Here is a 13,290-nt window from a genome sequence, read left to right as displayed (position 1 = left end):
ACCAGAGAACATAAATGAGTAAGTTAATGAATTATTTCCATGCTCCCCAAGAGTAGCACAACCACTAGATTGGGGATAAAGAGAAGGAAGTAAAAAAACAAAAACAACAACAACAAAAAAAACCACCTATTTTTCTGATATGGCACATCAACAGTTCTCAAGGCAGTTAAAATTAACAAGTCTATGATTACGGGAAGCATAATTCAACTTAGAAGATATTAAAACTGGAGAAAACTGAATGTCTACTCTACGCAGGAAAATCAATACCCCATAAGGTATTCAGAAGTCTAAAATTTCCCCTCTTCAAACAGAATCTAACAAAAAGCTAGAGATTAACAAGAATAGATGGTAAAATGTTATTCATAACAGAAAAGCCTTCCAGGGAAAGGGTTGTCATATAGCCATTATTCCTTACGTGTCTTAGGTTCGCTATGAAAAGATATCAAATGGTATGAGAGCAAAGACAGGCAGACTACATCTGGTGTTAGCTAGTAGTAATGAACATTCTTTTCCTAGTAAGGAGAGAGCTGAGAACAGCCAGTGCTCCAAGCCTGGGACCAGAATCAGACAAGAGTTACAAATAAGTAATGGTAAAGCATCTATGACGGTCACAGCTAAGAATAAATTAAGGTAAAAATTTAGAATGTTGTCCAACTCATTTCACCATTTAAGTTAAATAAAAATAAAACTTGCACTTTTTTTTTCTTTTTTGTGGTAAGATCTCATTATGTAGCTCTGGCTGGCCTTGAATTCATATCTGGCTGCATCTGTCTCCCGAGTGCTGGGACTAAAGGTGTGTGTGCACCACCATACCCAGCTAACTGCATATCCTCACTGCAAGATGCAGGTTTACCTCAACAATGACCTCAAACTGAGGTTGGTGAGACGGCTCAGCAAGGAAAGGTGATGACGGCAGCATAAGCACCACGGTCTGAGGACGGTGCCGGAAATCCACAGAGCGGTGGAAGGACTGAACAAAGTCGTCCAATGACCTCCAAACTGCACCGTGGCGTAGACCCAGGCCAGCTAGTCCCTCTTTCGCTCTGTCTGCCCCCCATGCACACAGCACACACATACTCAACATTTTTTAACAATTAAAATTAGGACCTGGAGAAATGGCTCAGTGGTTAAGAGCACTAGCTGCTCTTCCAGAGGACCTGGGTTCAATTCCCAGCAACCACTTGGTGGCTCACAACCAACTGTAATGAGATCTGGTGCCCTCTACTGTCATGCAAACATACATGCAAATAGAATACTCATATGCATAAAATATGTAAATAAATAAATCTTTAAAAAAACAAAAAGAATTAAAATTAATCACAGACTTAAAACTCAAGATGATAAAACTTCTAGAAGATATAGAAGAAAATGTAGGTGAGCCTAGACTTGGTCATCACTTTTAGATACAATACCAAAGGCTCAAGATCACAAAACAAAGGACTGATAAACTGGACTACATTCAAATGAAAAACTTCTGCTTTGTAAAAAGAAACTGCCAGATCCAGGACTAGAGAGATGGCTCAACGGGTACCAGTCCTTGCCAAAAACCTGACAACGTGAGTCAGATCTCTGAGACTCATAAAAAGCAGATCTGGAAGCACTGACCTACAATCCCAGCGTTCCGAAGGCAAAATGGAGGTAAAGACAGAGGAGCTGCCCAGAAGCTTCGGGGCAGTGGCAGAAATAAGAGAGATTCTGCCTCCAATAAGGTGTAAGTAGTGAGAGCCAACTCCTGAATGCTGTCTTCTGATCTTGACACTGGCATGCACGAGCATGTCTCATATCCACATACATACGAACACACACACATTTGGAGAGGGGAAAACTGCCAAAGGGGGAAGGACTATAGTTTTTGAGAAAATATACAGAAAAAAACCTTACCAAATAAAAGACTATAATCCAGGGCTAGAGAGCGGGCTCAGCAGTAAAGAGCACTGGCTGCTCTTGCAGAGGACCCAGGTTCAACTCCCAGCACCCACAATGGCGGCTCATCACCATCCATAACTCCAGTCCCGGGGGGATCCAATGCCCTCTTCTGGCATCTGTGGGCACCAGGTACGCACATGATACAAACATACACTCAGATAAAACTTAAATACACATAAAATGAAAATAAATCTTTAAAAAAAATACTATTCAAAATGAACAATGAACTCCTGAAGGCCAATTATTAGAAAACAAAAAACAAACAAACAAAAAAACCCTGACATCCTAACCTTAACAAAAATGGGCCAAGAACCAGGGCACACTTCTCACCAAAGAGCCTATTCAAATGGAAAATAAGCATGCAGAAAGACTTCTCCATACATGCAATCAGGGAAATACAAATGACAGCAGTGACAGACAGATGCGCACCATTAGAATGGCCAAAGTCTAGAAGACTGGCAGACAATACGAACTGCTGGTCAAGATTCAAAGCAACAGCAACTGCCATTCACTGTAGTAGTGTGGCAGCGTTTTACAACATTTAACATACTCATCACAATGCATCAGTCACACTCTTGTGAATTTACACAAAGACAACATGTGCCCACAGAAAAACAAAGTTCATAGTAGTTTTCACTCATAAATGGTAAAACATGAAGTAACAAATACATCTTTTAGTTGGTGAATGGCTATATGCAAATCATGTCAAATACTATTTAGTTCCACAAGGCAATGTACCATAAGCCATGAAAATGCATGGAGAAATCTCCAACACACATTACTAAATTAAAGATGCCAATCTGGAGCCAGTGAGGTGGTTTGGTTGGAAAACACCTTGTCGCCATGCTTGACAATTGAGTTTGATCCCTAAGACTCACATGGTTAAAAGGAGAGAATCAATTCCTGTAAGATGTCCTCTCATCTGTATACAACTGTCATGGCACCAGTGCACATGTGAATGAAGGTGTGTACAAGAACACACTCAGAAAAAAAATTGTAATGTCAGTTTTAAAATAATGCCCATTTAATGCCAGGCAGTGGATCTGTGAGTTCAAGGCAGGCCTGGTCTACAGAGCGAGATCCAGGACAGCCAAGGCTACACAGAGAAACCCTGTCTCAAAAAACAAAAAAAAACTAAAAATAAATAAATAAATAAATAAAACAATGTCCATTTGAAAAGGTTCCAACTTTCTGATAGTCTCAAAAAGACAAAACCATGCAGATAGTAGAAAAGATCAGAAGTCAGCCAGAAGACTATGTGGACGGGGCAGTGAAAATACACTGTATGGCATTTGTGTGCACACATGTCTTTGTAAATAACGCATCTGTCCCAAGTTTTAGAAAGTACACTACCAAGAGCGAATTCCGGTGGAAATAGAACCCGGATGATAAGAATGTGCTAGTACACATTACCAAGTACAAGTAACAAACATAGAAGAGACATGGGACAAACCTGACTGCTAAAACACAACTCCAAAACATAACTTCCAGTCTGTAGTTTGAGCACTCAAGAGGCAGAGGCATGATGATTAACCAATTGAATGCCAGCCCAGTCTACATATCCAATTATAAACCAGTGCTACATGGTGAGACCCTGTTCCAAAAAGCCAAGAATATAACGCATGTAAGCAAAAAAGCACAAAGCAGCAAAACCTGATGTGAGCAAGTCTGTGCATATGAACAAGTAGAAAGCAAATGGAAACACTGTACTTATCAACCCGAATCTAAAAGTGTTCTCCAAAAGGACATTTTTTGTGTGGATGCATGCATGTATTTAAGTGTCTACCGTGACCACTCTCCATGGGTTTTCTCCCTTATAGATGTATGTGTAGTGTGCAGGTCGGATGTGTGCAGAGGCTCAACACTGATGTTGGCGTCTTCCTTGAGTACTCTCCACTTTCTATCAAGGCAGGATCTCTCACTAAACCCTCAGCTTGTCGACTTGAGCTAGTCTAGCTAACCAGGATCCTGTCTTTGCTTAAGTGCTGGCTGAGATTACAGGCAGCTGTCATGCCTGGCCAACATTCTGGGACTCGAACTGTGGTCCTTATGCTCATTATATATTCCCGTATTACAGCTCCCAGAACAACCCCACCAACACACCCCCTCTTTCCTCTCTCTCTCTCTCTCTCTCTCTCTCTCTCTCTCTCTCTCTCTCTCTCTCTCTCTCTGACAGGATCTCTCATTGAACCTGGAGCTCATAGTGCTGGCTAGGCTGCATGGCCAGCGAGCCCCAGGAAATGCATAATTCCTCATCCCCTTTACTGGTGTTATATATCCGTATGTGCTAGGGATCCAAACTCGGTTCTTTATGCTCACACAGCATATTAGCCACAGAGCAATCTCCCAGCTCCTAAAAGCATATATATAGATATCTACATAGAGAGAGATTTATATATAGACACAGATTTGTCTGTTTCATTTTGGTTTTTGAGACAGGGTTTCTCTGTGTCGCCCTGGCTGTCCTGGAACTCACTCTGTAGACTAGGCTGACCTCGAACTCACAGAGATCTGCCTGCCTGCCTCCCAAGTGCTGGGATTAAAGGCACGTGCCCCCATGCCCGACTAGAAAAGTCTATTTTTGAAAATTTCTCAGTCACACAGTCCAAAAGGTCCATGAAGCTGGCGGCTGCTGCACTGTGTCCAGCAGGTGAAATACAGACGCTTCCGCCCCTGCAGGCAACCAGGCAGAGCACTAGGCTACAGGGAAAGAAGAGGCGGATGGTCGAGAGCGAGAAGGCACTGCCCTGCAGCAGTGGGGATTACCTTTCCTCTTCCACCTGCTCTTTCTCCCCTCTTTGTGGCTGCCGCCATCACTGCTGCTGCTGTTCTCAGAGCTCTGAGAATCTGACTGACCATCACTGCTTTCTTCTGAACCTTCTGACAGCTCTTTCACTCCATCTGGCACATCTTTCTGAAAATGTAGGCATCCTGTTAGGATTATTACCATTTTAGCAAATCCAAACTAAATTTCTAGTATGTAATACAGTAACTTAACTGATTAATTTTTACTATTATAAAATAGTAAAACCACCAATATTAGCTGAAATCCTGATACTTCCCCCTTTTTTTGGTCAAATAAATTAATTTTCCACCTACACCCAGAAGATAAAAATTATACACAACATTCATATGCAGGTACCACATATGTTTAAGTTACAGAAAATTGGTAGCCGTAAATCCAGGTAAAAGACGTAATGTTCAGGTTTAAAAAGCTAATAATGATTTTGTTAGACATATTTGTGTCGGGGGTGGGGTGGGGTGGGGTGGGGTGGGGTGGGGTGGGTTGCCCTATGTATTCTGAATTCAATTCTAGAATTAAAGTCAGGAGAACAAGATTATCACATTATTTTCACCTAACTGGGTCCTCAATATTGGTTAATGAGTAGCATCAAGAAAAGGAGTTTTTGTTTCGTTATGTGGTTTTTTGAGACAGGGTTTCTCTGCGTAACAGCTCTGGCTGTCCTGGAACTCTCTTTTGTAGACCAGGATGGCTTCGAACTCACAGAGATCCAACTACCTCTGCCTCCGAGTGCTTTAAAGGTGGGCAATTAAAGGCGTGCGCCACCACCGCACAGCCTGTTGTTTGTTTTTTAAAGAATCACATCAATCTCTTTAGTTTCAGCTCTGAATAATGAGAATATTAAACAGACAGCATAACTATGACCATTTCATGTGAGAAAAGAGTAGCAGCATACGAAAGGCTAGTGATGCAGGGCTCTCTGGCTTCATCTTCTCCCAGTTACACAGCCTTAGTCTCAATCTCCCATAACCTCATTTCAGTGTCTAAGGTGGGGTGATAGCACCTACCTTAAAAGAGCACACAGAAATTAAATGAGCTAATTAATATTAAATGTTCACAACATAGCCTTTATGAGAGCTCAGTACTAGTTACTATGTGTTTACATAGTACAAAAAGCTTATATAAATAAATGGATAAATGAATGTTATTTCTTATGGATTTTCTTTCCATCAATACTTTGTTATCCCATATAATTATTTTTATCACATTAAAAATTGAACTGACAAACACAAAAAAATTGCCCTCCATCTAACTGGCACCACATGACATCTACCCAAGGCCATTAAGTCCGATTGAGCAAGAACAGTATTTTTCCACTTAAATTTTTCTCTCTAATCCATCTCTTATGTTATACACTTTCTTAAAATACAGACCCCATATTTTTATATTCCTTCTTTCAAAATGCAGGACAGCTTTTATAGAGTTAGTTGCCAGCCAGACATCTTGACCTGTAGGTTCAACAAGTATCTGAAATACAAATATAATTATCTTCTTTTTGCAAAAAACTTGTGATCCCCTTGGGATCAACGGCTCATGATCTTAGAATCATTTCTCACCCACTGTTTTACACATACCAAATGCAACGTGTTCTGTGCCTCAAATGTCTTGTGTCTACCTATATTACTACTCTGAGTTCCTACACCAAACTGTAATCTCCTTTTCATAAAAATCATAACACATAGATCTGATGACATGGTTCTCTCTGAAGACCTCTGCCATCTACTTACTCAATACCCCACCCAAACACAGAGCTCAGTCAGGGTAAAACTTTGTTAATTTATCAATTATCCCAACTACAGTGATTATCACTTAATCCAATTTCCTCTACTTTCAAATTCATCCAGAATTTTATCTGTTCCTTCATTTGAGCTACTTATCCTTGAAGGCCTTCACTCTTCTTATGTATATGTTCAAGTCCAACTTAAATCTTACAAGTAATAACACAAACTTTCTAAACCCCTTTATTCAAAACTAATCTTTATTTTGTGTCATTATAATGGAAGAGTTTCACAATATATTTTGTAAATATGAAAATTTTAATAACTAAAATGTAAGCATTACAGAGATCAAGAACTATAGATTATTCATCTTAGTCTATTTTTGGCATAGACTTGACGATATGATTATTTGAACTCTTAGTTTTTTTTCTTTAAAGATTTTATGTATGAGAGTTTTGCATGCATGTATACACACACCATGTGTGTGCAGTGCCTGTAGAGGCCAGAAGAGGGCATCAGGCTAGAAACTGAATCTTGCTTCTCTGTAACATCAGCAAGTACTCTTAACTGCTGTCTACAGTGAACTCTGAGCTCTTGCTACAGAGTGCTGAAACTTTTGTACTTTCCTGATCAACAGCAGATTAGGAAAACCTATTGTTCTGCTATTTGGTCTTTGACTCTACTGATAATTAGATCGTCTGTTTGGATGATTCTTTGTTGGCTCGGAATGGTCTGCCTCAGAGTAGGGACTGACTACTAAGAGAAACAATTATGTAATTAGAAAATTGGAACTTTTAGTCCATCTTCTCAAGAACGAAGGTTGAGTTGATGGCCAATGACAAAAATCACACTCATATCACAAATCCTCCATAAAAACTCTAAAGACCAGGGGTTTGGATGAGCTTGCACATGGCTAAAGTCTGTGCTTGGAGACTGGTATGCCAAGACAGATTCTATACTCAGTGGCCACACCTCACTTCATGAATGTCTTTTATCTACATTACAATAAATAGAAAACTCAAAGATTTTTTTTTCCTCTAACATCTTTTGTAAGCAGTCCTAGAGCTTAGGTCTCATCCAAAGACTTGTAACTAATAGCTGAAGTGAAGGGTAACCTTTAGTACTGGGCCCTTTGACCGACACAATAGCCAAACAGTGAAAACTGAGTTAAATTAAAGGCAGCTAGCTGACTTCAGTTGGAGAACTGCTTGATATATGGGAGAAACCCCCGAACACATGGTATCAGAAGAACTGTACTAATTGGTATGTAATAACAGAAAATACATTTTGAGGATTTCTTTCCCTCTCTCTCCAACACAGTACACATTTAATGAATGCAATTAAAATCATGGAAGATCTAGAATAGCTAAAGCATCAAAATGAGATCATGAAAGCTTCATTTAGGGCTAAAGTCCCATAACACCCACAAGTTAAACACTGCAGACAGTCAGAGGAAGTTAACATTAAAAGGCAGAATAGGGTTGTGCTATATATATTGCACAGATTGGCCTTGAGCTCACTATATAGGTCAGGGTGATCTAGAACTGGACAGGACCTTTTACCTTGGCCTCCTGAGTACTATGATTGATAACCATATGCCACCACATTAAGCTGCTAGATGTGGGATTTGTTCCTCTTTTGTTTTGTTTTGAGACAGGATCTCACTGGCTTGCCTGCCTAGAATTCAGAGATACCTACATCTGCCTCCAGAGTGCTGGGATTAAAGGCATGCACGGCCACCAAACCTAGGTGTTCATTTTCTGTGTTTTGTTTTATGTTGGGTACCTGTGTGCCATAGCACACATATGAAAGTTATAGGACAACTTGTAGGAGTTGGTTCTGTCCTTCATTTATATGTGCCCAGGGAACCAAAAACAGGCTGTCAGTGCCTTCACATGCTGAACCATCTCAGCACCTCAGGTCAGAGTTCTTAATGTCAGTGGACGCAATACTGCCACTGAACACCGTGATAAGCTCAGAGACAGGAGGCAGTGGGACAGACAGCGGTCTCTACGGACGTGTCACTTGGGGTACAACAGTCTGTCAAATAGTCTGCCATTCTGGTTTGCTGATAAACTTCCTTTGAGAAACAAGCCCTCTCCTAATTATCAGGCTGTCACAAGCTCAACTACAACCCCACATCAAGGATGACAACGATTCGACATTTGTCAACAGCCATAACTCATGAACGGTGGGTGTCACACGGGTCAGTCAGTCTGAGTGAGGTGGAGCCCTGCTTCAGTCTTGGACTCTTGTCTCTAGACTCTCAGTCTGTAGAACGGAGACTCGGACTGAATCCGTGGACGAGGAGGAGAAGCTGACTGAGAACAAAGTAAAAGAAAGAACAGACCAAGACCAGATGACACCTTTTGATCATCTGGACCCAGCCTGGATTTCCCATGAATGTTTAGTTTAGCTGTATGAGTTCACACATTTTCCAGCCTATTTACTAAGCTCATTTACATTGGTTTTCCTACTCATAAGTGAAAGGATATTGATGAGAAAAGGTCACCATTTCAGTGTACAAATGAGGTATTAGCCAGCTTGTTATGGAAGAAGAAATGTGGGTGTGGAATCGGATCAAAGTTCCTATTCTTCTTCTGATACAATACAGCCAACACTGGTCAGGAATTACATCTTTCAAACTTTACTTTTTCCCATTATTAAAAAACGAATAAGGGGTTGGGGGTTTAGCTCACTGGCAGAGCGCTTGCCTAGCAAGTGCAAGGCCCTGGGTTCGGTCCTCAGCTCTGAAAGAAAAAAAAGGAATAATAACCATAACTAAGTTTTAGTGGGGAAATTTATGAATAAAGAAAAGAATCTGGGCTAGAGAGATGGCTCAGTGATTAAGAGTACTGACTGCTCTTCCAGAGGTCCTGAGTACAATACCCAGCAACCACATGGTGGCTCACAACCATCTGTAATGAGACCTGGTGCCCTCTTCTGGCGGGCAGGGGTACATGCAGGCAGAACACTGTATACATAATAAATAAATCTTTAAAAAAAAAAGAAAGAAAGAAAAAGAAAAGAATCTATGGCTCTACGCAGTATGTTTCAAAAAAAGAATCCTCAATTTGTAATTGAAATATTTTGAAGTTCTGTAAAATAAGAAACGGGCTAGAGAAAGGGCTCAGCAGTTAACACTGACAGCTGCTCTTCCTTCCAGAGGACCTCAGGTTCAATCCTCAGTACCCACAGAGTCACTAGCAACCATCTGAAACTCGAGTTCCAGGGAATGAAACACCCCCTTCTGGCATCCATGAGTACTGCATGTATGTGGTACACGGATACACATAAAATAAATCTAAAAAAAAAACCCATGTTAAATAAGAATATATACAAAGGGTGCCTTCTTAGTATTCATGAGGCCCTGCCTTCAATTCCTAGAACATCTCCTCCCTCTCCCAAATTTATTTACTTACTTATTTTAGGGTTGAAATATTGAATTCTGTCTTTGTGACTCAATTATTATACATTGTCACTTACTCTTTCTTGGCTCCCAAGCAACTTACCTTCAAAGTATATACTCCCATTCTACCTGGGACTTTATAGAAGATGCCCTCTTCACCTCGGGAGTTTGTGTGGAGCATTGCATTTAAGCATGCAAGAGGGGAAGTCCCACTACAAAGCAAAGCAGGTGAAGAGCATAGTGATTAGTTTATCTCTGAATATTCTTTGTAATGCTGACTTAATTTCTTTAATTGATCAATATTCCTGTTTTACTAACTGTAAAAAATATTAATACAGAAAGATATTGCCATGAAAAAAAATGAATGGAAAATTCATTTTTGAGTTTCTAAAGGGGAAAAAAATCCGTAATCTAACATTTAAGTAAAAGAAAAACAAAAAAATCAACATAGAACAATATCAAATTTATTTTGCAAACCTACTTTATTTACACACAAAACTTTGTAAGTATAATTAAAGTGGAAAGCATGTACACGCACGCGCGCGCGCGCACACACACACACACACACACACAGATTCAAATAAATCTCCAGCTTCTTGTGTGCTGCTGCACTAAACTAAATCTGATTTGTAAACAAAACTGCCGTGGTTTCTTGTACTTAAGCTTCACAGGAGATCACTTTAAAGACAATTTACAGACTTATTTTGCATGGATTAGCTTTCTTTCTCATTTTCTAAAATTTTATGTGCATAATAATTCATTATTATGATGAAAAAAGTTTTTTGAGTGGGGCATGATGGCACACAACTATAACCCCAGAATTTAGGAGACTGAGGCAAAAGAATCCCAAGTTCAATGCCATTCTCTACTATAAAGCAAGCTCCTAAGGGAAAAAATTCATTTTGAAGTGTCATCAGACTTTACTGTGCTCTCAAAAAAGGGCAATAAAATTCACTAACAGGCATCCTTATCTTGGTCTGTCACTACATTAAGGAAATGGAACTGGGATTGTAGAGATAAGACCACTGGCTGCTCTTCCAGGACCAGGGTTCAATTCCCAACACCCACATGGCCACTAACAACTTTTTGTAATTCCAGTTCCAGGGAAATCCAACATGCTCACACAGACACACATGCATGTAAAACACCAATGCACATAAAGTAAAAAGTAAATAATTTTAAAAAAGAAAAGAAAATGGGTCTAATGTTCTACCATAAGTCTAATGTTAAGCACTTCTGCATTAAGAAACAGGAAGGTATAGTTAACTGCATGCGTTTAATCCCAGAACTTGGGAGACAGAGGCAGAGGTCAAGGCCAGCCTGCTCTACAATCAGTACTACACAGAGAAACCCTGTCTCAAGAAACCAAAAACTAAAAAATGAAAAGAAAGAAAAGAAACAGAAAAGAGAAGTATAAGCAATGCATTTTTAAGCATAAAACCACATCGTGGTGATATTTTATCTGTGTCCCCCAGTAAAATAAAGCTTGCCTGGAGATCAGAGGAAGGCCAGCCACTATAGTAAACACAAAAGTCATGCAATGTTAGCACACATTAATCTGTCTGGATCTCTGTGAGTTCAAGGTCACACTAGAGAACAGAGCCAAGTGTAGTTACACACGCCTTTAATCCCAGCACCAACCATAGGAGGTCTGTACAGATAGACAGGAAGTGACAGAGCTGGGCAGGCAGAGGAAGTGATGTAGCTGGGCTGAGAGAGCCAATTAGAAAACAGAACGGAAAAGGCATATAAGTCTGCTTAGAAAGGAAGTCGCTCTCTTTGGAGCCTGGCAGCTGTTCCTACCCCTCTGATCTCGGTCAGATTTTCACCCCTATTTCTGGTTCTGTGTTTTTATTTAATAAGACCGTTTAGAAACTCATTTACACCACATGCTTTAAAAAGTATACCTGAGCATGGTGATCCACACATATAATCAAGCCTCTAGAGCAGTGGTTCTCAACCTTCCTAATGCTGCAACCCTTTAATACAGTTCCTCATGTGGTGACCCCCAACCATGAAATTATTTTCACTGCTCCTTCCTGTCATTTTACTACTGTTATGAATTGCAGTGTAAACATCTGTGTTTTCTAATGATCTTAGGTGACTCATAAGAAAGGGTCATTCAAATCCTCACATTGAGAACTGCTGCTCTCAAAACTGAGGCAGGATGAAAACAAGTTCTATGTTAGCCTGAACTACAGAGTAAAGACCTGGAAAACAAAAACAACAAAAAGGGGGTATGTTATAAAATATCGAATTATAGAGGCTAGAAAGCTGGCTCAGTAGTTTAGAACATTTGTTGCTCCTGCAGTGTACCCAAGTTCAATTCCCAGCACCCATTTAGAGGCTCACAACGATCTATAACTCAAGTTTAAGAAGATCCAATGTCCCCTTCTACACTCTGCAAACACCAAGCATGCATGTGGTGCAAATACACACACACAAGCCAAATATTGATACACGCTAGGCATGGCAGCACACACCTTTAATCCCAGCACTCGGGAGGCAGAGGTAGGCAGATTGTGAATTCGAGGTCAGCCCGGGCTACAAAGTGAGTTCCAAGACAGCCAGGTCTACACAGAGAAACCCTGTCTCAAAAACAAAAACAAACAAACAAAAAGAGGCAAACCTGCTCTGCATAATGATTATCAGGCCAACCAGAGATACATTGTGAAATTCTGCCTCAAAAACAAACAAATTCATACACATTAATTTTTTTAAGTCTTTTAAAAATCAAATTATAGACTGACTACCAAAAAGGAATAAAATTGTATGTTCTCAGATGATTAAGCCTGTGGATTTTATTCAACAGAAAAAAGCTAAGAAATAGCTATTAAAATAAAAGCTTCAAGCTGGATGGTGAACACGCCTTTAACCCTAGCCCTCAGGAGGTAGAGGCAGATTCTCTGAGTTCGAGGCCAGCCTGGTCTACAGGGGGAGTTCCAGGACAGCCAGGGCTACAAAGAAAAACTGTTTTGAAAAACAAAACAAAACAAACAAACAAAAGCTTGAAATTAAGAACAATATTAAAATGTAGGATATAAAATGATAGAAAATATTACTAAAAACCAAGTGTTAGTCTAAGGTCAAGGGCTATAGTGTTAAAGAAAGCACACTAATCCTTTTGTGTATGATTGGTAGGTGTTTCTGGTTTGTTTGTTTGTTTGTTTGTTTGTTTGTTTGTTTGTTTGTTTGTTTTAGGACAGAATCCTCATTCTGTAGCACAGGTCTGAAGTGGTGTGGAACTCTAGATGTAGCTTCTGGCATCAAACTCAAGGCAATCTTCCTAGTTCAATCTCTCAAGCATTAGAATTACAGGTATAGGATCTATGCCTAACATTGGGCGCTGCAACTCTTAAAGCAACACGTTCCTGTATCTAGGAAAACAGAAGTAATAAGAAAGCACGTTGAAAGTTCATATGGAAAGAAGTCAG

General features: G+C 40.0%; 2 protein-coding genes across 7 annotated transcripts in view; one reads left to right on the top strand and one right to left on the bottom strand.

The window, feature by feature from the left end:
* Window positions 1–13,290, top strand: part of LOC143270186 (putative Polycomb group protein ASXL2) — a 342,260-nt gene that overhangs the window by 200,097 nt on the left and 128,873 nt on the right. The gene's annotated exons all lie outside the window — the stretch shown is intronic.
* LOC143270190 (putative Polycomb group protein ASXL2) overlaps window positions 1–13,290 on the bottom strand; it is a 273,546-nt gene that overhangs the window by 227,952 nt on the left and 32,304 nt on the right. For all 6 annotated transcript variants that reach the window (XM_076559175.1, XM_076559171.1, XM_076559172.1 and 3 more), the window contains exons 3-4: window positions 9,960–10,068; window positions 4,693–4,840 (exon numbers count right to left, since the gene is read on the bottom strand). In XM_076559175.1, the coding sequence (XP_076415290.1) occupies window positions 4,693–4,840; window positions 9,960–10,068 (257 nt within the window). The remainder of the gene's footprint in view (window positions 1–4,692; window positions 4,841–9,959; window positions 10,069–13,290) is intronic.

This window comes from Peromyscus maniculatus, chromosome 22 (assembly GCF_049852395.1).
Source record: "Peromyscus maniculatus bairdii isolate BWxNUB_F1_BW_parent chromosome 22, HU_Pman_BW_mat_3.1, whole genome shotgun sequence".
Classification (NCBI taxonomy): Eukaryota; Metazoa; Chordata; class Mammalia; order Rodentia; family Cricetidae; genus Peromyscus; species Peromyscus maniculatus.
This window is presented reverse-complemented; position numbering and strand designations above follow the sequence as displayed.